At 43.8% G+C, this 24,934-nt stretch overlaps 1 protein-coding gene across 1 annotated transcript in view; it reads right to left on the bottom strand.

Moving 5' to 3' along the window:
• Positions 1-24,934, bottom strand: part of ESPN (espin) — a 3,774,415-nt gene that overhangs the window by 1,873,145 nt on the left and 1,876,336 nt on the right. The window contains exon 8 of the mRNA XM_044063026.1: positions 18,242-18,510. Coding sequence (XP_043918961.1) covers positions 18,242-18,510 — 269 coding nt within the window. The remainder of the gene's footprint in view (positions 1-18,241; positions 18,511-24,934) is intronic.

Below are 24,934 nucleotides of genomic sequence, written 5' to 3'. Positions count from 1 at the left end.
CTCAGTCTTTTCTTGCCCCAGATGTCAGAAGACCCTAAACAGAAAGGTCAAAACCAAAAGACAGCAAAAAAACAACCAACCACCCTTGTACTAACCATATGTACAATATATACAATATTCACAATATGAACAACCCAAACCACACAACCGCCTCTAATTACAGAGGGGAAGGAGGGAGGGTAAATTGGACTGCAGCAATGTGGATCTTCGAACATCTACATTTATGGTAGGTACAAAACTGTACTATGTTCTTCATCTCACATTGCTGCAGTCCTTACACTTGGGTAGAATCCCAAAGCAGAGATAAGGGAGGATGGCAAAACTATAAAGCAGTAGGAGCTGCCAAAATGCCCTGTAAAATTGCAGTGGCAAAACCAGCCCTCGATTTAGAGTAAAGTGGAAGGTGATAATGCTTAGAGAAAGTATGCACTGAACTCCAAGTAGCTGCCTCCAAAATATCTTTAGTTGCCACCCCTTAAAAGCTGTAGAAGTGGCAGTAGCCCTAGTGGAATGAGGCCTAATCCCAGCTGGAATCTCCTTACCATGATGGGAATAACAGAAAGCAATACAAAACCCAATCCACTTAGAAATAGTTTGTTTTGACATAGGCTTGCCCTGAGAACCCAAAGCAAAAGAAACAAATAACTGCTGAGACTGCCTGAACCCTTTAGTTCTGCTCAAATAATATCGCAACTGCCTGTGTATATCCAAAGTGTGCAAAATCTTTTCCCCTTTATTTTGGGGGTTTGCATAAAAAGTAGGCAAATGAATAGTTTGGTTTAAAGCCACACTAGAAACCACTTTAGGCATAAAGGAAGGATTAGTACGCAAAGATACCCTATCCTTATGGAAAATTAAGAAAGGCTCAACTGCCATAAGGGCCTGCAATTCAGAAACCCTTCTCGCAGAGGTAATGGCCAACAAAAAAGCAGTTTTCCATGATAAATATTTCAACTCAGCAGTAGCTGCAGGCTCAAAAGGTTGTAGAGTGAGTTTCTCCAACACAAAATTGAGATCCCAAGCAGGAGTAGGAGCTCTCCGTGGGGGTCTTATATTCTTTGCCCCTCTAAGGAATTGCTTAAACAAAGGATGAGAAAACAATGGTGGGTCACAGTGATAGTGAGCAGAAATTGCTGCAGCATGAACCTTAACAGAAGAGAAGGACAAACCTTTGTCCAGTAACTCAGTAAGATATTGAAGAGCCACACTTAAATTAGGCTTAGAAACATCAAATTCCTTTGCTGTACTCCAAAATAAAAATCTCTTCCATTTATCTGCGTACACTTTCCTTGTACTAGGCCTTCTGGCCTCCAAAATAACATTCAAAACTTGCTGTGGAAGCTGAGACCCTCCAGGGTTCAAAACAGAATATGCCAGGCTGTCAGGTGAAGAGAGTGAAGTTTGACATTGAGTAAATGACTGTTCTCCTGAGACAGCAGGTGTGTAATCGAAGGCAAAGGCCATGGCGGCTCCCGTACCAGACTTCTCAGTAATGGGTACCAGTGCTGTCGAGGCCAATCTGGAGCTATTAAAATCATCCTTGGCTTGTCCTGTCTGACCTTCAGGAGTACCTTTGGGAGGAGAGGCAGAGGTGGAAAGGCATACACATGAAGATTGTTCCAATTGAATGAAAGAGCATCCACTTTCCAAGCTGTGGGATGAAACCTTTTTGTGCAAAACTTTGGCAGCTGGTAGTTTAGTGGAGAAGCGAACAGATCTATGTCTGGAGTTCCCCATAACACTGTCAACTTCTGAAATACATGAGGATCCAATTTCCACTCGTGGGGATCCATAATTTGCCTGCTCAACACATCTGCTAAGGAGTTCTGTGCTCCCGGCAGAAACCTTGCCTGTAGATTTAGCTGTAAACTGAGAGCAGTCTCCCACAAAATCATTGCTTGTCTGCATAGAGGATAAGAATGTGTTCCCCCTTGTTTGTTGATGTACCACATGACAGTTGTGTTGTCTGTTAGAATCAACACCTGCCCTGGAAGAAGTAAATCCTTGAAAGCCATTAATGCAAATTGGACTGCTAACATCTCCTTCAAGTTGATATGTAGATGTTGAAGTCTGGCAGGCCACGTGTCTTGTACCCACTTTCCATTTAGATGAGCTCCCCAAGCTTTGTCTGAGGCATCTGTCGTTAGAATCTGACTCGCCTCTGGCCGGGTCACAGAGAGTCCCTTGTTTAGGTGACATTCCTGAGCCCACCACAAAAATTCCTTTTGAATGCAAGGTATTATCTGAAAGACAGTGTCCAAATCTTGGCAGTGCTGTGTCCATACATTTTTGAGATACCATTGTAGCTTCCTTATATGCAGTTTGGCATTGGGAAGCACCAGAATACAAGATGCCATGAACCCCAAGGCTTGAAGGACTGTCCTTGCAGTCAGCCTGGACTGATGAGACAACTGATGGAAGTAAAGAGAAAGATTCTTTTGTTTGTCCGGGGTCAAAAAGGCCATCTGGGATGCTGTATTCAGTCTCACACCCAGAAAGCACATGTCCTGAGAGGGTACTAGACTGGACTTTATTTCGTTCACAGAATACCCCAGGCATCTTAGCACTGCTATCACATATTGCAAATGATGAAGAAGTTCGTCCTTTCCTTGGGCCAGAATCAGGCAATCGTCCAAATAAGGATAGATCTGTATTCCTCTTAGCCTGAAGAAAGCTATCACTGGAGCCAGAACCTTCGTGAACACTCTGGGCGCAGTAGATAAGCCAAAGGGCAATGCAGAGAACTGATAATGAGAAGTCCCAGCCCGAAAACGCAGATACTTCCTGCAACTTGGCCTGATAGGAACATGAAGGTAAGCCTCCTTGAGATCCAGAGTCACCATCCAGTGATCTTTGCCCAGTAGAGGTAAAAGCTGTTGTAACGTCAACATTTTGAACTTGGGAATGTCCAGATAAGTGTTGAGGATAGATAAATCCAAAATTGGTCTCCACGTGTTCCCCTTCTTTGGTACTAGGAACAGGCGAGAATAAAATCCTAGGCCCACTTCTGGCAGAGGGACCGATTGTATGGCCCCTATTTGGAGCAGCAGAGAAATTTGTTTGTGAGCCTCTAGTCTTTGCTGAGGAGGAACGTCCGGCATGCCTTTGAAAGGAGGCAAGGTATGGAAATAAAACCTGTAACCTTGGTGTATGATATCCAATACCCATCTGTCTTGGGTAATCAAACTCCAATTTTCCCTGAAGAGTGCCAACCTTCCTCCCAAAGGTGCTGCCAGGCAAGAAGGATCTGGCAGCTGAAAAGGTAGGTCATTGGGCCTGTTTACGAAAGGACTGGCCCCTGCCCTCACCTGAAGATTGTGCAGGAGAACTCCCCGTTCTAGGTCTGAAGGAGCTCTGATCTCTGCCCCTACCACGTCTAGATCTACCCCTAGACTGAGAATCATAAGAAGGGTACGTCCACCCCTTAGCAGGCCAATTCCTACTAAACTTCGGAGGCTGGACTTGCAAAAAATCTTTAACAGTCTGCATAGACTTAGCCTTGTCTTCCATTTTCTTCAAGACTGACTCCACAGGTGAACCAAACAACACATCAGACTGTAAAGGAGCATCCAAAATCCTTGTCTTAACATGTTCAGATAAATTCTGATCCCTCAGCCAGGCGTGCCTGCGAAGAACTGACCCAGTGGCAGCCACCCTAGAAGAGGCCTGTATAGCATCAAAACCACATTGTAAAGAATGCTTACCCACCTGCTCAGAGACATGTACCAAATCTTGTAATTCCTTACACTCAATGCCTTCCGCCAGAGCATCTACCTTAGACTTCAGTTGAGAAAGAAGATAGTTTTGATATTTCAACATGTGAAACTGGCAATTCAAAGCCCTCATAGCTAAGGTGGAAGAAGTATAGACTTTCTTTCCCCATCTATCCAAAGCTCTGGCCTCTTTATCTGGAGGAACCGGATTTTTTACAACAGAGGCCTTGACACCCTTAGGTCCCTGACTAACAGTTTCTGGGTCCGCCCTAGGACTCTTATAAAGATATTTATGAGCCTCAGGCACCCTATAATACCTATCCGGTTTAACAGGAGCAGGAGGCAAAGAATCAGGATTAAGTGAAGCCTCCGCAAACACATCTTCCACAACATCCAGAACAGGAGGTATAGCCAAAGGCCTATGCTGGGGTAAAAGCAAAAATTCCCTAAGCCTTTTCCTAGAATCAGAGAAGTCCTGACCTTCCCACTTAAAATGTTCCCTCGTGGAATGAAGAGTTTCTGAAAAAGAAAAATCCTCTGGAGGAGAAGCAGAAGGAGTGGAATCATCTGCATCAGAATCAGAATAAGGAGAGTACTCCTGCAAGTCTTCAGCCGAAGACTCTGAAACATCTGAAGCCTGCTCAAAACTCCCCAACTCTGGTTCCACCCTAGGCCTCTTATCTGGGGGGGGCAAAGAACCTCTAATCAAAGTAATTAAATCTTCTGCCATCTTAAGCATGTGCTTCTTGGGTACAGATCCTGAAGAACTAGGAGTGACACCAACAGAAGCTAAACCTGGCCTGCCTCTGAGAGAAGCCTTAGAAACAGAAGGAGAGGGCCTAACCACCCTAGGAAGGGAGGGGAGTACAGTAACCTGAGAAGCCCCTTCAGCCTGACCTGCCTCCTGAGAGGCCACATCCTGCAATAACAAAGTCTCCCCCTGGGACTCCAGAGAAGCCTCCGGCGGAACCACCGGTTCCACTGACGCCTCTAAAGAACCGGCGTCCGGTACGGACGACTCTTCTTGCCTGGGCTTAGCTGCCTTGTCTTTGCGCTTCTTCAAGAAGCGGGCGTCGGAGCATCAGACGGCATGTTATAATTGCACCGCTTCCCAAAGACCAACCTGGCACAATCTAACCTTCGCTTAATAGTGCGCTTATTGAACCTAGCACAAAAGCGACACCCAACAACGCCGTGCTCAGGCCCCAAACAAGGAATACACAAAGTATGATAATCTCTATGCGGTATCTGTTTCCCACAAGAAATACAGTTATTCACTTTTTCTGACATCGGTAAACCACTGAGGCAAGAAAAACTAAAATATTCCCAACGGGTACTTAGCCAACTTTGACTCGGTCTGAAACTCCGAATTCGAAAAATTTCAGAACGCCGAACGGCACTTGCAACGCTGCTTCTGCATCGGACCATGCGGCAAAAAAGACTGAAGATATGACGTCGGTCATGCGCATTTGTACCCTGACGTCCTGATGTCAGTCTTAAGCGCCTTGACCGACGTCAGCCTAATACTTTGATATTCGGGCCGACCGAGGACAGCGGACTACCCAAGTGTAAGGACTGCAGCAATGTGAGATGAAGAACATCGGAAACCAAACTTGGCAAGGCCAAAAACAAGGCAACAAGGATCACTTTGCTCCCCAGCCTGCAAGCCTTCTGGAGGAATTTTGAAATAAGAGGTAACAGGGGGTAAGCATAGAGAAGACAGGGAGGCCAAACATGAATTAAAGCATCTCTCTGGGGGACTCCCCCTGTGAGGGGGTTCAGAGCGAAGAACTCGCTGCACTTCGCATGGAAGGAGATGTGAAGAGATAGCAGCAAGGCCATTCCCACTTGAGGAAGATCTGCGCCACTACCGAAAGATTCAGAGACCACTCGTAAGGCATCAAAATAGTCCTGCTCAGTTTGTCCGCCAAAATGTTGGACCATCCTGGAATGTGCAATGCTACCAGAAACCGGCTGGTGGAGATCGTTCATTCCCGCACTCTCATGGCCTCGCGACAAAGGGGATAAGATATGGTTCCTCCCTGCTTGTTGATGTACCAGACTACTGACAAGTTGTCTGACTGTATAGTAATAGTTCCAGAGGAAGAAAGGCATGGCAGGCCTGTAATGCTAAAAGGACCACCCTCATCTCTAGGACATTGATATGCAACTTGGTCTCATTTGGGTCCATGTACCTTGGACTGCACTTCCTGAGCAATGCCCCCCCCCACCCTAGTTAGGAGGCAACTGTGGTCACTGTGGCTTGGGGAGGGGCTGCAATAAATGGGCATCCCTGGGCCAGTTCCGAGGAATGCATCCACCAGAGGAGGGACTCCCTGCCAGCCCCGCTGATGCGTACTGGATGCTTCAATGGCTGATCTAACCATGACCATTGGACCAATAATGTCCACTGTAGCATCCGCATATGTAGACGAGCACAAGGAAAAAGGGTAATTGTGGCTGCCATGGAACCAAGAGCTCGCAGTTCCCTTTCTGCTGATGGGAGATGTGACTGAATGATCAAGGACACATGGAGTCGTAAGCTGCAAACAGACAGTGATTCCCAGATGGCCTGACAGCTTCAAAAAGTAGTCTCTGGCTTGACAAAGTAGATGCTTGGTGGGAGCAATAAGGACCAATTGTCCAGGTACAGGAAGACCTGTATTCCCTGAAGCCTCAGGTGAGCCGCTACAACTGCCATGACCTTGGTGAACACCCTGGGGGCTGTGGTGAGATCAAGGGGTAGGGCTCGAAACTGATAATGACTGGCCCCCTAGCCGGAAGTGGAGGAACCTCCTGGAGCATCTGTGAATCTTTATATGGTAGTACGCGTCCTGGAGGTCTATCGAGCACATCCAGTCTTTCTCCTGCAGGTAAGGCAGGATGGATTGCAAAGTGGCCATCTGAAACGTCTTTTTGGCAACTGACAAGTTGAGGGTGGAAAGGTCTAGAATAGTTCCTAGGTCCCCCATCTTCTTTGGCATCAAAAAGAACCTGGAGTAGATACCCGATCTGGACTGGTCATGTGGGACGGGTTGGATGATTCGTTTCTTTAGCAACTTGTCTATTTCTAATGCTGCTGCCTCCCTTTGTAGGGGTGATACGTCTGGAAGGTGTTTTGGTGGAAGAGGAGATTTCACAAAGAGGATGGAATAGCCTCTGGATATGATCTGAAGCATCCAACGGTCTATTGACATGGACTCGCATGCCATTAGGTGCAACGAAAGACAACCCCTGACTGCCTCCAGAGCAGTCGGGCAACCCCTCAGAGCTGCTGAGCGGGCCTGTCTTTGAACAGTTCTTGAGACCCCACATTCCTCAGACCCCCTCTAGCCCTGGACCGGCATCTATCAAAACCCCCCTCTGCCTCCGGGGAAAGATGAGTTCGGAGCGTTCTGGGAATACTGAGACTTCCGGAACCAAATCTTCTTTTGCCCTCGCTGATTCCTGGAGAAGGATCTTTGAGGGTTAAAGAAGTGGATCCCGATGGCAGACAGTGTCTTCTCATCCTTTTCGCTCTGGACCAACATCTCACGAACAGTCTTCCCAAACAAGGAAGAACCATTATAAGGGGCATTTGCAAATGACGCCTTAAAGGGGTCCATGAACTGACACAGCCAAGCGTGATGCTGCCCTTGCTGCTCCTTCGGTGGCATGTGATAGGAGGAGCATGGACGTGTTAGATACCGCTTTCAGAGTGGCCATCAGCACGGAGAATGTGCGCTTATCCTCCAGCAGAGAGAAAAAGAGATGTCTTACCAATGAATTGGTGCTTCTAAACAAAAATCAGTCCAGAACCAAAAAGAAAAGCTTGCACCAAAACCACGAATAATAAAACTCCTTTAATGGAAGCCAGTACACCAAATAACAGCACTTTCACAGACTTTAAATCTGCTTCCTCAGGATTCACAATACAGCTTTTGTTTAATTCAGTATTTATAATGAAGCATTAATCAAGCAATTGACTGATCCATTAAAGGAGTTTTATTATTTGTGGTTTTGGGGCAAGCTTTTCTTTTTGATTCTCGCTTATCCTCCAGCGACATGGACTCCAGGGGTGACTCAGCTAGCTCTTTGACAAGGTCGGGCTGCAGTCGGGTAACATGTGCCAGATAATTCAGCACCCTTATGGAAAAGCTGGCTAAAGCATACACCCGCTTCCCTAGGCAAGCCATCATCCTGGACTCTCGGTCGGGGGGGGGTGAATGAACCGTAGAACTTTCTTGAGCTAGGTCCTTTTTGGTGGCGGCTGCTACCACCGTAGCGTCTACAGGAGACCCTTTGTCCCAACTAGGTCTATCCGAAGGGGGGCTCAGGATCTTGTCTGGGCATTTCGGAATTGGCTCCACAGTGTCCGGTTCCATCCATGCCTGGGTGGTGATAAGGTCCACCAAAGGATCTGTGGGAGGGGACACAGAAGAAGTAGATGGGCCCGTGCCAAGGCCTCCAGAAACACCGACTCCTCCGAGGTAGACTTGGGGGTGGACACCCCCCCCCCCGTTGGCACATGGGTTCCATGATGTCTCCAAAGGAGACATCATCGGGGGGGGGGGGGGTGATCTGGGGGAGCCTTCCCCTTCATCCAAATTGGTGTCCTCGGTAAGTGACTCTGGGGAGGAGACTAGGTACCTCCTTTTGCATGTCCGTTTGTGAGAAGCCTCTTCGGTGGGACTCTCCAAAGCGGAGTCACAAACCTGTCTGTTGTTCCGCGAGGGGAACCGCCTGGGGTACATCAGGCACGGGCTTTCCCCTGAGTGGACAAAATGGCCAAATTTGCTTTCAGAACTGAGGGAGTTGGGGCGGAATCTGAGGAAATAGTCAGGGGTCTCGACCCACTCAAGAGAACCCTTTCCACCACATCAAATGCCGAAGGACAGCGAGCCTCCTGGGACACCAGTAAGAAAGCAGCTCCCCTCGGATCCAATAGGGAAAGCAGAGCCAAGCCTGCAGGTGCCGAGATGCCGAGGAGAGGGCCATGACCCGACATGGTCGGAGCCGATGGAAACCCCACCTTGGATCCGATTCTCAGACTATGGCTCCGAGAGCTGCTCGGGTCTGAACTGGTTGGATCCGACAAGCTCAGGGTAATGGCCGTCACTGAGGTACAGGGTACCATCGGCGCTGACCCCCCCACCCCGACTCTGAGACTTCTTGGATCCAAAAACTCCGATACCAGGGGTCGGATCAGATCGGAAAAGGAGTTGCAGGAGTAAAAAGGGTACACGAGCTCCCCTCTCGAGAGTGAGAGGGGGGCTGGTAAGACTCACATCTGGATCTGGGTGCAAATAAATCTTCACATCATTTTGTCCATCTCCACCTCACTTAAACTTCTAGTGGAATGTGACGAAAAGGCCAATGATGCCGACCTGGAATGTCGGTGCACAGAAGCTCTAGATGAAGGTCTAGGCTCCTCTGGCTCCAGTGAAAATCTAGTTGACCGGAGCCGAGGGGAGCTAGGCCTAGAAACAGCCTGCAGTTTTTGGGGAGGACCTGATGAACTCGACCAGTTTGGGGATCTCTTCCTACCCTTATCTCTGCCATGTTTAGTAATGTCACCTTCCACAGGCCTCTTGTCAGGAGGTTGAGTCCCGGCCTGGGAGGAGGATGAAGGGAGAGAAGAAAAGTACAGTTGTGTACACTTACCATAAATGTAGATGTTCTTGTGCATTCACTGTTGCAGTCATCACACTTGGGTTATCTGCCTGCAGGTAGCCCTCAGTCGGCCAAATACCAGAGTCTTGGGATTTCTGCGTCAGATGCTGTCACTTCTTCCATGACGTCAGGTCGTCAGGGGTATAAAACAGGCAGCCGACGCCATTACATCAGATTTTCTTGCTCCAGATGTCAGGAGCCCCCCAAATAGGAGGCTAGTATACGGTGTGGAGCACCACCAGCAAAAAGTAAATACCCCTGCCATAAAAAAATGGCCATATAGAGGATAGGTAGAAAGGATAGAGAAAAACAGGGGGCTGGAGGGAGGGAAACCAGGACAGTGAATACACTTGAACATCTACATTTATGGTAAGTGTACACAACTGTACTATGTTATTCGTGTTTCACTGGTGCAGTCATCACACTTGGGTTGATTCCCAAACCTGAGGAAGGGTAGAGGCATTCAAGAGGAGTTAGGGCTGGCTATCAGGCCTTGTAAGACTGCTGTAGCAAATCCAGCTCTAGATTTAGAAAAAATATAAGTGGTAATGCTTGGTGAAGGCGTGTACAGAACTTCAGGTTGCAGCTTCCAGAATGTCCCTGGTAGGGACTCCTCTAAGAAATGCTGTAGAGGTGGAAGTAGCCCTAGTGGAATGTGTATTGATTCCCTGTGGGGTAGGTTTTCCATGGTGCTTGTAGCAGAAATGGATGCAGTGTGCTATCCATTTGGAAATGGTTTGCTTTGAAATGGCCTTGCCCTCTGCCCCTGTAGCAAAGCTGACTAGCAGTTGGTCAGATTTTCTGAAAGGTTTAATCCTGTCAAGGTAGAACCTGAGCTGTCTGCGCATGTCTAAAGAGTGCAGGATGCTCTCCCCTTTATTTTGAGGATTAGGGAAGAAGGTTGGCAAATGGATGGCTTGGTTAAGAGCCACACTGGAGACCACTTTAGGCATAAAGGATGGGTTAGTCCTGAGGGGAAACCCTGTCAGCATGGATAATAATGAAGGGTTCCACAGCCATTAGTGCCTGTAACTCAGACACTCTTCTAGCTGAGGTTATGGCTAAAAGCAAGGCTGTTTTCCAGGAAAGGAATTTTAACTCTGCTGAAGCTGCAGGTTCAAAAGGGGGAGCATGAGCTTTTCCAGTACAAAGTTAAGGTCTCAGGCAGGGATGGGTGCTCTCCTAGGGAGCCTTAAGTTGTTAGCCCCTCTCAGAAACTGTTTGATGAGAGGGTGAGAGATTAGATGCGGCTCAGTATTATAATGAGCTGTGATGGCAGAGGCATGACTCTTAATGAAGGAGAAGGATAGGCCTCTGTGGAGTAGCTCTGCTAGGTAATCAAGGATTTGAGGTAAGGAGGGCACAGCTGTGTCCTTTCCTTGAGACTGACTCCAAGAGCAATATCTTTTCCACTTTTCAGCATAGGATTTTCTAGTACTATGCCTTCTGGCTTCAAGAATGACGTCCAGCACCTGCTTGCTGAGGGTTGCTGGTGGTGTATTCAGGGGATAAGCCAGGCTGCAAGGTTTAGGGTTTGCAGCTGTGGATGCAAAATCTGTCCCTCCTGCTGAGACAGCAGGAAAGGAGTCTGATGAAGGTGCCAGGGTAGCACTGTTGTCAGGCTGCGTAAGAGTGGGTACCAGTGCTGGCGTGGCCAATCCGGGGCAATAAGAATTGCCCTTGGGCTGTCCTGTCTGATCTTGAGTAGTACCTTTGAGAGGAGGGGCAGAGGGGGAAAGGCATAAACTGAGAGGTTTTCACATTTGAAGGATAAGGCATCCACCTTCCAGGCCCTGCTGTGAGGGTTCCTGGTGCAAAATTTGCTCAACTGGTGGTTCTCGGGGGAAGCAAAGAGGTCCAACTCTGGTGTCCCCCACCACTGGATTAGAAGGTTGAAGGTGTTGAGCTCCAATTTTCACTTGTGTGGGTCCAGCAGATTTCTGCTTAAGTTGTCTGCCAGTGAATTCTGTTTGCCTGCCAGGAACTGAGCTTGCAGATGCACTTGGTTGCTCAAGGCTGTGTTCCACAGGGCCATGGCTAACCTGCAGAGAGGGTAAGAACGGGCTCCCCCCTGTTTATGTACCACATAACTGTGGTGTTGTCTGTTTTGGAAGGATTAGGTATTTGAAGGCTGTCAGAGCATACTGTACAGCTAACATCTCTTTTTGATGGATGTGCAGGAGAATTTGTCCTGGGGTCCACTTTCCCTGAATGCATTTGCCTGCCATGTGAACCCCCCATGCATAGTCTGACGCATCTGTAGTCAGGGTTTGGGTGGCGAGGGGTTGAGTGAAAGGCAGTCCCTTGTTGTGGTTGCATGCTTCTGCCCACCAAATGAACACTGCCCTTAGACAAGGAATGATCGGAATGACTGTTTTCAGGTCCTGAGAATGTTAGCACCAAAGACTGTTTGCATATGAAATTAGCAGAATGCATGAGGCCATGAACCCTATGGCTTGCAGTATTTTCCTTGCAGATAGCTGAGTTTTGGTGGCCATGTGTTTGAAGTAGTTGTTCAAATAGATCTGTTTTTCTGGAGTGAGAAAGGCCATCTGGGAAGTTGTGTTCAAGCCTGCTCCCAGGAATACAATTTTTTGACTGGGCACCAGTTGTGATTTATTTTCGTTGATGGTGCACCCCAATGAAGATAAAAGTCTTTTTACAAATGCCAGGTGTTAGTAATTCCTGACTGTCTGCCTGAATCAGGAAATCATCCAAGTAAGGGAAAATTTGGATATTTCTCTGCCTGTACTACGTAATGGCTGGAGCCAGCACTTTGTGAATACTCTGGGTGCAGCAGATAAGCCAAAGGGAAGTGCAGAGAACTGAGAATAGAGCCTGCCCTGAAGCAGAGATATCTCCTGCAAGACTCCCTTATGGGGATGTGCAGATAGGCTTCTTTTAAGTCTAGAGTGACTAGCCAGACATCCTTGGCTAGCATAGGAAGAAGCTGTTGCAGGGTTAGCATTTTGAATTTTGGGACCACCAGAAAGGTGTTGAGAATTGATAGATCCAGGACTGGGCGCCAAGAGCCCTCTTTTCTGGGCATCAGAAACAGTCTGGAGTAGAAACCCTGTCCCTTTTGTTCTACTGGAACAGATAGGATGGCCCTGATATTGAGAAGGGAATGTACTTGCTTTTGAGCCTCTGCCCAACGGTTTGGAGGAAGGTCTGGAAACCCGCTTGGGGTTGACAGGGAATGGAAGTAGAATCTGTACCCCTGGGATACAATGTTTAGAACCCATCAGTCCTGAGTAATGGACATCCAGTTTTTGGCATAAAGGGCAAGTTTTCCTCCTAGGGGCACAAGTAGATTGGCAGGGCTGGGAAGGATAACTGACAAGTCATTGTGAACTTTTACCATAAGGGGGTGGCTTGCCATTTCCTGTTTTTGAGGTGGGAGCACTCCATTGTTTAGATCTCTGCATACCCTGAGACTGTAGTCTTGGTGGTCTGGTACCCCTGGGTTTGGACTGTGAAGGCCTGGAAGGGGCTGGAAAGGACCAATTTTTTGTAGGCCAATGCCAACTGAATCTAGGTGGCTGCACTTGTAAGAATTCTTTACCAGTTTGCATAGATTTAGCTTTTTCTTCCATCTTTTTAAGAACCTCTTCTGCTTTGGTGCCAAACAAACATTCCTGATTTAAAGGAGCGTCTAGTAATTTTGATTTGACATGGTCTGGCAAGGTTTGTTCCTTCAGCCAAGCATGCCTTCTCAGTACAGATCCAGTGACTGCAGCCTTGCAAGATGCTTTTAGGGCATCAAAGCCACACTGCAAAGTATGCTTACTAACTTGGTTTGCAGAATGCATTAACTCTTGTAAATCTTTATTTTCTGCACAATCTGGAAGTAACACCATGTTTAATTTGTTTCATAATATGTTGCTGGTACTTCAACATATGAAACTGGCAATTCAATGCCCTGATGGCAAGAGTTGCAGAGGTATATACCTTCCTATCCCATCTGTTTAAAGCTCTGGAATCCCTGTCTAAAGGAGTAGGGTTTTTGGCTGTAGTAGCCTTAATACCGTTAGGCCCCGGGGAAATTGTCTCTGGATCTGCAGTAGGATTCTTAAAGAGAAATTTGTGAGAATCAGGTACTTTGCAGTACCTGTCAGGTTTTCGAGGGGCCGGTGGTAAAGTGTCTGGAGTAAGACTGGATTCCATGAAGACATCATCTACACCATCCAGGAGAGGGGGTATAGCTAGGGGCCTGTGCTGAGGCAACTCTAAAAATTCTCCGAGTCTCTTTTTGGACTGATGATAATCCTGGCATTCCCAGTGGAAATGCTCTCTTAAAGTAGGCAAGGTTTCACCAAAAGAAAAATCCTCTGGAGGGGAGGCAGAGGGAATGGATTCCTCTGCATCTGAATCCTCAAAGGTAGATAAGGGTATGTCCTGGTAAACAGAAGGGCCAGAGTCATCAGACTCCTGGTCTGTAGAATCAGAAAGAAACTCAATTCTTGGTCTCTTAGCAGGGGAAGGCTGGCTTCCCCTAATTAGGGTGATAAGGTCTTCAGCCATTCTAAGCATTTGTTTTTGAGGCATGGGAGCTTGAACATGCGCTTTGGTCATCGGTTTTCTAGGCATAGTGCGTACTCTGGGCCTGAGACACTCGGTAGTTTTAGCTAAAAAAAAAGTTGTCGGTTTAATGCGAATATTGGTAGGTCGGAATACACCCTCAGAAGCCAGTGCCAGCACAGCGGCTCAGAACCATCCAAGGTAGGGAAATCCACAGGTTCCATAGTTGAAGAAGCATCTCGTGGCATACCGGACTCTGAATGGGTCTCAGCAGAGGCCTGTGAATCTGTAGAAGCGGGCATCAGGGGCTGCAAAGGCACCTCACTGAGTGCCAGTGGACTGGTGACTAGCTTAACGGAAGTGTCGTCGGCAGTTTTTGACCAATGCGGTCTGTTTCTGTCTTTATCTTTGCACTTTTTCGGAAGATCGGTAGTCTGAAAGCTTACCGAAGCCATTTTGGAATACGGAGAATGAGAACGAAAGAATTTAGTGACAAAATAGCCCAACAACGAATGGTTCGGGCGTTAAACAAGGCACAAAACCAACAGCGAGGGACGTCGTGGTCAGGGCCTAAACAGGTGACGCAGTAAGAATGAAAATTTCTGTGAGGTATTTGCTTTCCACAGGGAAGACAATTGTTAACTTTTTCTGACATCGGTTGGAGCAAGAAAAAAGAATGCCCAATGGGGTACTTAGCTTTAGAAGACTTCAGGTTTGAAACTCGAAAAACAAAAATTTCAGGTAGCAGCCGACTGGCACTTGCGAACTGCTTCTGCTTCAGGCTCCTTCTCGGCAAGAAAGACTAATGTAATGGAGTCGGCTGCCTGTTTTATACCCCTGACGACCTGATGTCATGGAAGAAGCGACAGCATCCAACGCAGAAATTCCAAGACTTTGGTATTCAGGCTGACTGAGGGCTACCTGCAGGCAGATAACCCAAGTGTGATGACTGCAACAGTGAAACACGAAGAACATCAGTCACAGCCGTGACCGCAGAAGTCACAGAGACAGCTGTCTACAATGCAGAAAGTAGCCCCTTCATGATAAGTTTGGCCTTGCGGTCTTTCAAGGCCCTAGGGTTAAAGCCTGCACAAATCTGACAGTCCGTAGACAGGTGAGAAGCCCCAAAACACACAACGCATAGAGTGTGGCCATCGGCTGGGGGCAGCTTGTGACCACACTCTGTGCACTTCCTAAAAACAGGTTTAGCCTGCTCAGCCATGCTAGAAAAGAGAGGAAAAACTGTCTTTATCTGACCAACCAACCAACCACACACACACACACACACACACACACACACACACACACACACACACACACACACACACACACACACACAGACTAATGAGGAGGGATGAGGAAACTACTGTACTAAGTTTTAACTTTAACTTTTTTTTTTGAAATGCGATGCACAACGAGGGAAAGGGGGAGGAAGAAAAGAAAACCCAACCTAACTTCTACTTTTAATAGACACATTAACACCAAAAAAATTTGCTTTTTAAACATTCAATACGCCTGGAGCTCCAAGACCATGATGTTAGGCTAAGCCGTGGCAAATGAGATCTGAGAGAATAAGGAGATGGAGGAGTATTATGGTTAAGGGGAGGAGCTTGGAGCTCGGATCAGATGCTGGTGAAGCTGCAGTCTCGGATACGATCCGGATCCGAACACCCACATGTTGAAGAACAAATGAAATAAACTAGTTCAGATCCTTGGTTACAGAAACACTGAAGAGGTTGTGGAGAAAGACTAGTAGATTACTTCAAAGGGATTCTAGTAAACTGTCACTTCCTTCTAAACCAGGGCAGCTGCCATTACAGATTATTATTAAATTTCTGAACTTTGCCAACAAGGAGGGCATTTTCTGCAAAGCAAAAAAGGGAAGGTGCTTTTGTTAGGTGGTCAAAGGTACTTGCATATTAGAATTTTTCCAGGGATGTTGCAAATCACTGTAGGACCTTTTCCTATGTTTTTATTTATGTTATAGGAATAATGTTGCTGACATTTAGATTTCTGGTAATCCTATCTACAAAGTGGCAAGACAAGCACATGCCCTTTGATTCTTTATATAATGCATTAGATTTTCTGCAAAATAAGATTACGTTTGATGATCTGCTGAATCTGGCAGTGTTGCACTGATCTGCAGATATGGAGGTCTTCCCATCCGCATGTTATAGTTTACCTGTCTCGGCAGACAGAACCAGAACTTTCTGTCAACCAGCCTATACCACGTCTGACTTATCCAGTGCGGATGATGAGGATGGGAAATGTGAGAGCCTGGATCATCTGCAAAGAAATACCTCAAACCTCCAGTTGACTTGGCAAATCTTACCGCTAAAACTTTAGCTCAGTCTAGCAGTTATTCTACTGTTATACCTCCTAATGCACAATATGACTGCATAAATAAGCAGATAGTTGTCCAAGAGAAATTATTTTCAGACAAAAGTCTTCATAAAGTATACACCACTACAAAATGAAAATTAGTCAAAAAAATTGGAACTTGGGTTGATAATTCCCTTCTCTTTCAAGCATTATATGACCGTGTTCATCAGGAAATCATTTTATGTAGCACAGCTAACTACAAAAGATATATCTTCAAGGTCTACAGAAGTAATCACACTCTCATACTCAGCACTGATCAGACTAATTACTGAGCATAATGCCCAATTTGGGATGGATTTCAGTAAATATATCAGACAATTAGAAAGAACCCAAAAGTTCATGACTGAAAAGTTCACAGGCCTAAAGTCTGTGAGCTACCAAGAGAGGCTAGAAGCTCTATCCCTTTATTCAGTGTCTGTAAGGCGTTTGAGTGATCTTGGTCTTACATACTGTGCCATAAGAAACATGTCTGTCTTGGATATCCTATATCTCTACAAGTCAAATGGCTCCACCAATATAAAAACCAAGGACCTAAATCTTCACCAAAAGACAAACAACACATGGATTAGGGACAGGCTTATAAGTTAGTACCTCCCAAACCTTTGGAAGAAACTCCCCTTTCAAGTTAAGTAGTGTGACTCACTATCTTCCTTTAAACATAACCTAGGTGACTGGATGGCTTTTCACAAATTTAATTCAGGATTAATTGGTATGGTCCTTCTGAAAAAATGGAAATGCAGCTTGAGGGAGAGTAGCTGGTAAGGCAAAAATGGTTATAAGAGTAAATAGCACTGGAATATCTATGAAAATCTTCCTGGTACCTTGGCAGAAAAAGGCCTGGCCTTGTTCAAGCTTGCTTATCTATCTGTAGGTGGATAAGTGAATTAGTACTGGAAGGATTGTCAAGAGGTAGATGAAACATTCTGAATAACTCTTTACTCAAGAAAATATGTCTACATAGATAGCAGCACCAGAGATCTATGGTCGGTTGGCATCATCACTATAACTGAAGTCACTGCCATGGTCAATGGTATCTGAGGAGTAAAGGTTCACAGTGAGAATGAGATCCAACTGGTTTGCTGCAGCATGGCTATTGTTACAAGGAAGACAGGAACAGCATCTAGGAAGTGGACTCTCTAACCAGATACTGTTCCTGGCAGTTTCCTGATAGAGTGATCACCCTATTTTCCAAAAGGGAAGACAGGAACAGCATCTAGGAAGTGGAATCTCTAACCAGTCACTGTCCTTGGCAGTTTCCTCATAGAGTGATCACCCTATTTTCCGCAAGGTACACTACTGTGTCTACTTTAGGATGCACTGCATTGGGATCACCATCTAACAAAAGCAGCAACCTTACAACCCAAAACAGTATCCTTAAAGGACAGAGTAGATATGACAGAAGAGCTAAAAGAGAAGACAGTAGTGAGAACAGAAAGAAAAATGCCTGGACACACAGTTAATTGAAAGACATTTGCCTCTGGATGATGGCAATGCATCGTCAACTGTTTTTTTTTTTTTTTTTTTTTTTTTGTCTTCTTGTTATTTGACGTCACCTTACTCATGTCCACAATTATGTAGAAGTTAGATAGTGGATTGGGAGATGTAATCATGTGTGTTGGGAGTAGGCTTTAATAAAATAAACATCAAAATCACTGCAACTTTAGCAAAAATGTAAGTTATAAAATAATTTTATCAGGAACCTATCTTAGTTTCATTCGTGCATTTTTCCAAAAACTGCCTGCATATTTTGCATATCCGAATAATTCTAACAAAAAAAGTCCTAGAGATGAAATAGTAGAATTACAGACTGGCATATACTCTTACTTAAAATATTCTTTCCTACATAGATGCATCTTTTGTTTACTATTATCGATTTCTGCGCAAACTCCACTCACTCATAAATATTTGTCATTATGTCCATTTATCTTCTTCAGTAAAATGTAAGACAGAATAGGGTATGTACAAGATATTACCTCTTTTTTCATTGCTTCAGATTCAACATGCCGAAGGTTGCTCTTCGCTTGCAGGTAAACATCTGCAGAGTACAGGGATTCTGGGGGACTTGGAGCTGGATATGCAGGAGGAGGTGGAGGAGGTAATGATGAGTTCATGCCTGCTGGAGGAGGAGGTGGAGGGAAACTGGGTGGTGGTGGTGGCGGAGGTGATCTGTCCCCTTTCTGGTGCCGAGTGGTTCCTGTCTCCGGATTCAACAAATCCATATACTCCTGCATGTCTGACATGGCTCTTTCAGCTAATGAAAAAAAATAATTTTCTCACTACTGTGACCAGACTGGCACTTCATTAATCATAGCCACTATTCAAATGCATTTGAGACTGAGGAGTATGACTGGGCTCCAAAGTATATTCTCTAGTATTTAAAATTTCTGTTACATGTTGTAGCTAGGACAGTACAGAAAGGCATCAATTAGTTCAAGTCTTCATTTACTTAAAGAAAACCACATTTTATTCTGTCTTGTATACAACCTGATAAATCACTAAGCCTAAATATACTTTTACTAAATATTTTGTTATCAAGTGCGAAAACGACAAACCTATGAAATATAACCTCGAGCCAAAAAGAACCTCACCAAGCGATTAGTTCCTTAACGCAAATTTTATTTACACAAGACAAAGCAGCGTTTTCGCTACACTCAAAAGGTAGCTTCTTCAGAGAAATCATATTATAGCTCAAAACACGCTCTTAAGTAAGTACAATACTAGTACTGTGGTTACATCACTTCCTGGATAGGTCGAGTTTAATATTTAAAGTAGCAACAACACCATAGATCCTCATTAATAAAAACAACATATAAAAAATGACCTAAACTGGAGAAATAAGTGGCACAATATATTAAATAAACAACTGCTTGGCACGTTAGATCATTTTAAATTGGCCAAGCAACTTAACAGCAAAAGAAAAGGTGCACAGCTAAAAAATGTACTGTAGCAAAATGCAAATAAGACCTACTTTTAACTAAAACTAGAACGTATTTTCAATTTTAAATAATCTTACCAGACTAAAACAAAGTCTGGTTTGATGCAACAAGCTATCTAATAAAAACAAGCATAAAAAGTGATCCTATTTTTATTTTTTGACTTTTTTTTAAAATTTATATGCGTACGTAAGCCCTATAGGCTCAATAAATGTATGCAAAATAATCAATATCGTAAAAGCAAGTAACGAAAAGATACCATACTGGCCCATTAACATGTTTCAAGTGTACAAGAGGGATTCAGTGAAGCTCGAACCTTCAAAAAGAAGGTTATAGCAAATTACTTATTTTTCCTTATGATAGGAATCACCTTGAAAAGGGGGATATTCATGTAAACTCATTAAAACACTTAAAACAGAAACCTGACAATGTGCAAAAGGATACAACCTCTAAATAATTTACAATAAAATATGTGTTAGAGTAAATAAGCTACCTCAGATAAGATTTATATTTTAAGTAGGCAGCAATGTTGCAGCTATCGTTGAGACCTGGTGTATTAAACGCGTCCAACTTTAGTTGCCATAACAGTTCGCAAGTTTCTAATAAAATTGAAGTTGGCCCTCCTCTAATAGAAGCAGAAATGTGATCAATACCCATAAATGAAAAAGAATGTCCAGGACAGTTTACTGTGTGTTTGGCCAAGGCATTCTCGCACTTCTTATTTTTAATGGCGTAATTGTGCTGGTAAATGCGGTCCTTGAACCTTCTGTCGGTCTTGCCGACATAATATACTGGGCAACACGAGCAAAAAGCTACATAAATAATAGATTTGGTGCTGCACGTAATTCTATGATGGATATCAAATTTCTTCTCCTTAATACAAAAGGAGCTACCAGTCTTAATAAAGGGACACTGGTTACAAAAACCACATGCAAAAGTGCCTTTAGTCTTGCTTTGGATATCTGAAACTGGGTTCTTTTGCAATAATTCTTTGATATTCTTGCCCCTTTTATAGACTGTTCTAGGTTTTTCTCCCAATTTTTCCGCCAACAAGGGAGTACTAGAAATAAAATACCAATTCTTGTTCAATATTTCTTGAATCAAGTAGGAATTGATATTAAAGGTAGTGGTAAAACTACATGGGTATTCATTTAAATGGGCGTTCACTGTAACAGTAGTACAAGGCCCTATGGTTGGAATTGATATCATGTCCTGAACATCGGCCATGTCCACATCTACCACAAGCGTCCTGGCCAAAAGAGGTTTATAGAAACCATTAATTCTCTTGGTTTCTACCTCATCAATCAAATCTTCAATTAAGTTTAGAGGGTAACCCCGGTTCAGGAATAATCCCTTTAAAAATATACATTCAGATGAAAAGTCAGTCAGATCTGTACACATTCTGACCGCCCTCACTAGCTGGCCTTTCACTATGGCTCTTTTGAGTTTAAAGGGGTGTGCACTGGTATAGTGCAAAAATGAATTGACATATGTGTCCTTTCTAAAAATAACTGATTTTAACTTGGTAGTCAATGAGTCTCTTGTCAACCTAACATCAAGGTAATCAATCATATCTGTAGCAAAACTATAGGTAAATTTAAGAAATGAGGTTGTTTGATTCAAATATTCAACAAATTCCTGTGCCCGTTCTGAATTGCCTTTAAAAAGAATAAACACATCATCGAGAAAGCGTGTGTAGTAAACCAACTTCTCCTTCCATTCGGTGTTATTGAGGACAAAATTCCTCTCCCAGTAAGCCATAAATAAATTTGCTAATGAAGCCCCACACGGAGACCCCATAGCTACACCTTGCTTCTGGATGTACAGATCTTTCTCAAATAGGAAAAAATTGGAAGATAAAACAATATCCAACAGTTCTGTGACATTGTTGATTTCATTTCTGGGGGCTCCCAACTCAGTTAGGAGCAAATCAACCCATTCTGTTGCCTCCTGGTGTGGAATGGAGGTATACAGATCGACGACGTCGATAGTTAGGAAGTTGGTAGAATCCTCCAGGCAAATATCATTCAAACTGGTCAAAAGGGACCAAGAGTCCTTGCAAATGCTCGGGATGAGTTCTAAATATTTTGAGAGCAAGGAATCAATAAATTTAGAGCAGGGATAAGATAACGAAGATCTCCCATCAATAAGAGCCCGCATAGGTGGATCACTAAGGTTTTTATGTACCTTAGGTATCCCAAACATTACAGAAATCTTTGGATGCAGAATATCTATGTAATTTAAAGTATCTAAATCAATTCTCCCTTCAATGAACAAGTCTCTGAAATAGCCCCTGATTCTATTAGAGCTACAATTCAATTCATTTAATGTGGTGGCCTCATATGCTGGAGAGTTCAAAACCTTACACATTCTCTCTACATAATCAGTATGTTCAAATATGGCCAACCCGCCCCCTTTGTCAGGCTTAATAATTCTGACAGAGGTTGCACGTAAATTGTTGAGGGCAACTAGTTGTTCTTTAGTGATATTGAATTGGTTAGTCGTAGCCGTAAAGACCTTGTCCATATGTCTAATATCTATTTCGCATGCGTTCTCAAACATCTTTAACCCCACATGTAATGGGGGATTAAAAACACTGGGAAGTTTTAGTTTATTAGGTTCACTCCTTGTGGAATCATTAAACAACAGTTTTAAATTCAGTTTTCTTACATAACATTTTAAGTCCAAAAGGACCCTGGCTACATCACATCGTCTGGTTGGGACAAATGTATTGCCTAAGGCTAATAGTTCCACCAGTTCCGGTTCTAACTCAAGAGCTGAAAAGTTGTATATTGTGAAATCGCCCCTTTCATTTAATACAATAGTGGGAAAACAGTTAATTGAATTGGTTTCCACATCAATTAGTGGGCCCAATTCTTGTTCCCCCTCCGGGTTCGGTTGTTCTGTTCCCCTAAAAAAATATTATCTGAATTCAAATTACTGTTGTTGCCCACATTAATGTTGTTGACAGGGTGTTCATTAAATCTACCCTTATTACCTTGTTTATTTTTGTTCCTATTACTTCTCCTAGGACCATTTTGGCTGTCAGTATTGGAAGAAGCAATATGTGAATTGGGTGAAATACCAGGTTCCTCCCTGCCTGTGTAATCAAAACGTATTTACTAAATATTTTCATATACTGAAAATAATTACCATGCTCTGAAGAAAACCCAGAAATTCACGGGAGCTGCTTACTTCATACCTGTAACTATACTCTAGAAATGGCCAAGATTTACAATATATTGGTATTGTCTCAGCAGCTGAATGTCATTTCATATTCTGCTTTGTAATTGAACATTATTCCTGTTACCTGTGAGACCTGTGCAGAAACCTATCTTCAGTCTTGGCTTTCCTGGCATAATTTTTCTTAGTTTTTTCTTTGAATTAATCCAAATGCCACTGTGTGACGATTTTACAAACATCACTCTTACTTTCCAGAGCACTGTCATTTACTCTGTTGCACTCTATACTTATAGTATTCACAAATGTGCTGTAAAAAATGGATTTCAACTGCTGACATTAAATAAGTGACCATGGAGACTGCTCAAAACAGAATCACCTGCACTCTGACAACTAGACCACTTTTCAAAGCTTAAGGTTACCTTTCACACACTCTAACCTGATAATGGTCTTAGAAAACATAATTTTGATGTTGGAAAAGGAATCCAGTCTACAGTGTTTTACAAATGTGGAAATAGAGGACTACACTGTTGCCTCTAGAAAACTTCTAAAGTCTACCCCTTTCCAAAAAATACTCTAGAAGCCAAGGCCCTGGCTAAGTTGGCCATGACCCTGCCTGGAAGTGACTCGTTTTGGACAGAACAGCAGAAGAAATAGCAGAGGACAAACATTATGAATGGTCAGGCTTTGACACTGGTCATAGTTTATTTTGCCTTCACAGGAAACAATAGCTGGCAGGCCTTCTTGAAGAACTTTATCATGTTTAAATAATATATTAAGTGCTTGTGGGTATATCCAGATTAAGAAGAATTCTTTCTCCCTTGTTGATAGTTTCTGGAAAGTATAAAAGGAAAATAATAGACTGGATAAAGATAAACTACTGAGTCATAAAAGAAAGATGTGTTCTCAAGAAACCATGTGCCTAAGGGGTTGACTCCCCTTAGGATTGTAACCCAGACAATCTTCATACGCAAGTCAGAGCAAGAAGAAACACAATTTTACAAACAAGAACCTTAAATAGCCTGATGACCTGGTTCAAAAGAAACATGCATACATTTAAAAAGTATGCCAATTAAGAACCTCAAAATAACATGATGAGCTGATTCAAAAGCAATACATGTCAGTTTTATAAATACAAAGCTAACATCCCAAGGAGGAGCCACCTGTCTACTATGCAGATGGGAATTTAAACCCCCTTTCAAAAACTACTTGAATTGAGAACAGGTAGAAGAGGGGGTGGATCTGAGGAGCAGACAAGCAGCAATGGACAAAAGTTGAAACTTGACAGAAGCATAAGACTGGCCAGAGGACAACAACTTACACAAATAATCTAAAAAAAAAAAAAAAAAAAAAAAAAAAAAAAAAAACAGTAGGTGGGTTTAATAAGGAAATAACTGCAGGATCAGTTGTGGGATAAAAAAAGGGTATTTAAGGGTCTGCTGTACTACATATAAAGTAAAGTTATGCTACACTTATCATAATTGTAGATGTTCAAGTAAATCAATGTTGCAGTATTAATTCTTGTGTCTTACTCCATGCAGAAAAATGTGACCGTCACAATTACAAAGTCTTCAAGTCATCCCTAGAGGACAGGCATCTGAGAACTGATGTCTGCATGTCAGGGCATAAGAGGGGCATCCATTCACACCATCAAGTATTTTTAGGCTGTGAATGTCAGTCTGATGCCGGAGGACAACACAACCCTTTCATTCGTCTAAATTTTCAGAGAGAGAGATAAGAGAAAGTTCTAACCACTGACTAGATGAAGGGGGAATAGATAATGATGGATAAAGGATACCCACCCTAAAAAAAGACAGGCATGGGGGAGGGCCAGCATATAAACAGGTAGGAAGGTGGGCATTTGTACTGCAATATGGCCTACTCAAACATCTGCAACTATGGTAAGTGTAACACAACTGTACTATGTTCTTCTGAGTCTTCGGAGGACTCCTAAAGCTACAGGTTAGGAGGTAGGCTGTCTGGTGGCACTTGGGACAAGATAGCACTGGGAACGCCTGTCATAACCTTGGATGCAGTGCCAAAAATGGTAATATTTAGAGAAGTTGTGGACAGAGGTCCATGTAGCAGCGTCCTAGATGGCTTAAAGAGAGACATTTTAAGAAGTGGTGGCTGCCCGGTGTCTCACAAAGTGAGCCATGACATAAGCTGGTAATGGCTTTCCATGATGAGCTTAAAAGAAGGTAAAACAACTGGCTATCCATTTTGAAATAGTCTGTTTAGAGATGGCACTTCCTTCTTTTTCTTTTGCAAAGGCCACTCACTGGCAGTTCTGCTTGAGAAATGTATTCTGCATCCAGGGTACTTCTGAAGATTAAGAACTTGAGATCATTGTGGTGACTTCCTTCTGGCCTAGGCAACTGTGATTCTTCTATCTAATGCCCAGTTATTTACTCAATCCGAGCAAGACTAAACTCCTTATCTTCCAACCCATTAAATCTAACCCAATTATCCCCCACTTTAATATTCTAGCCAAAGACCATACCGTCATCTCCCCAACAGAACACACCAAACTACTTGGTGTTGAGACTGATA

This window comes from Protopterus annectens, chromosome 2.part1 (genome assembly GCF_019279795.1).
Source record: "Protopterus annectens isolate FY-2018-M chromosome 2.part1, PAN1.0, whole genome shotgun sequence".
Lineage (NCBI taxonomy): Eukaryota > Metazoa > Chordata > Ceratodontiformes > Protopteridae > Protopterus > Protopterus annectens.
The sequence above is the reverse complement of the archived record's forward strand: the minus strand, read 5'-3'. Positions and strand labels throughout refer to the sequence as shown.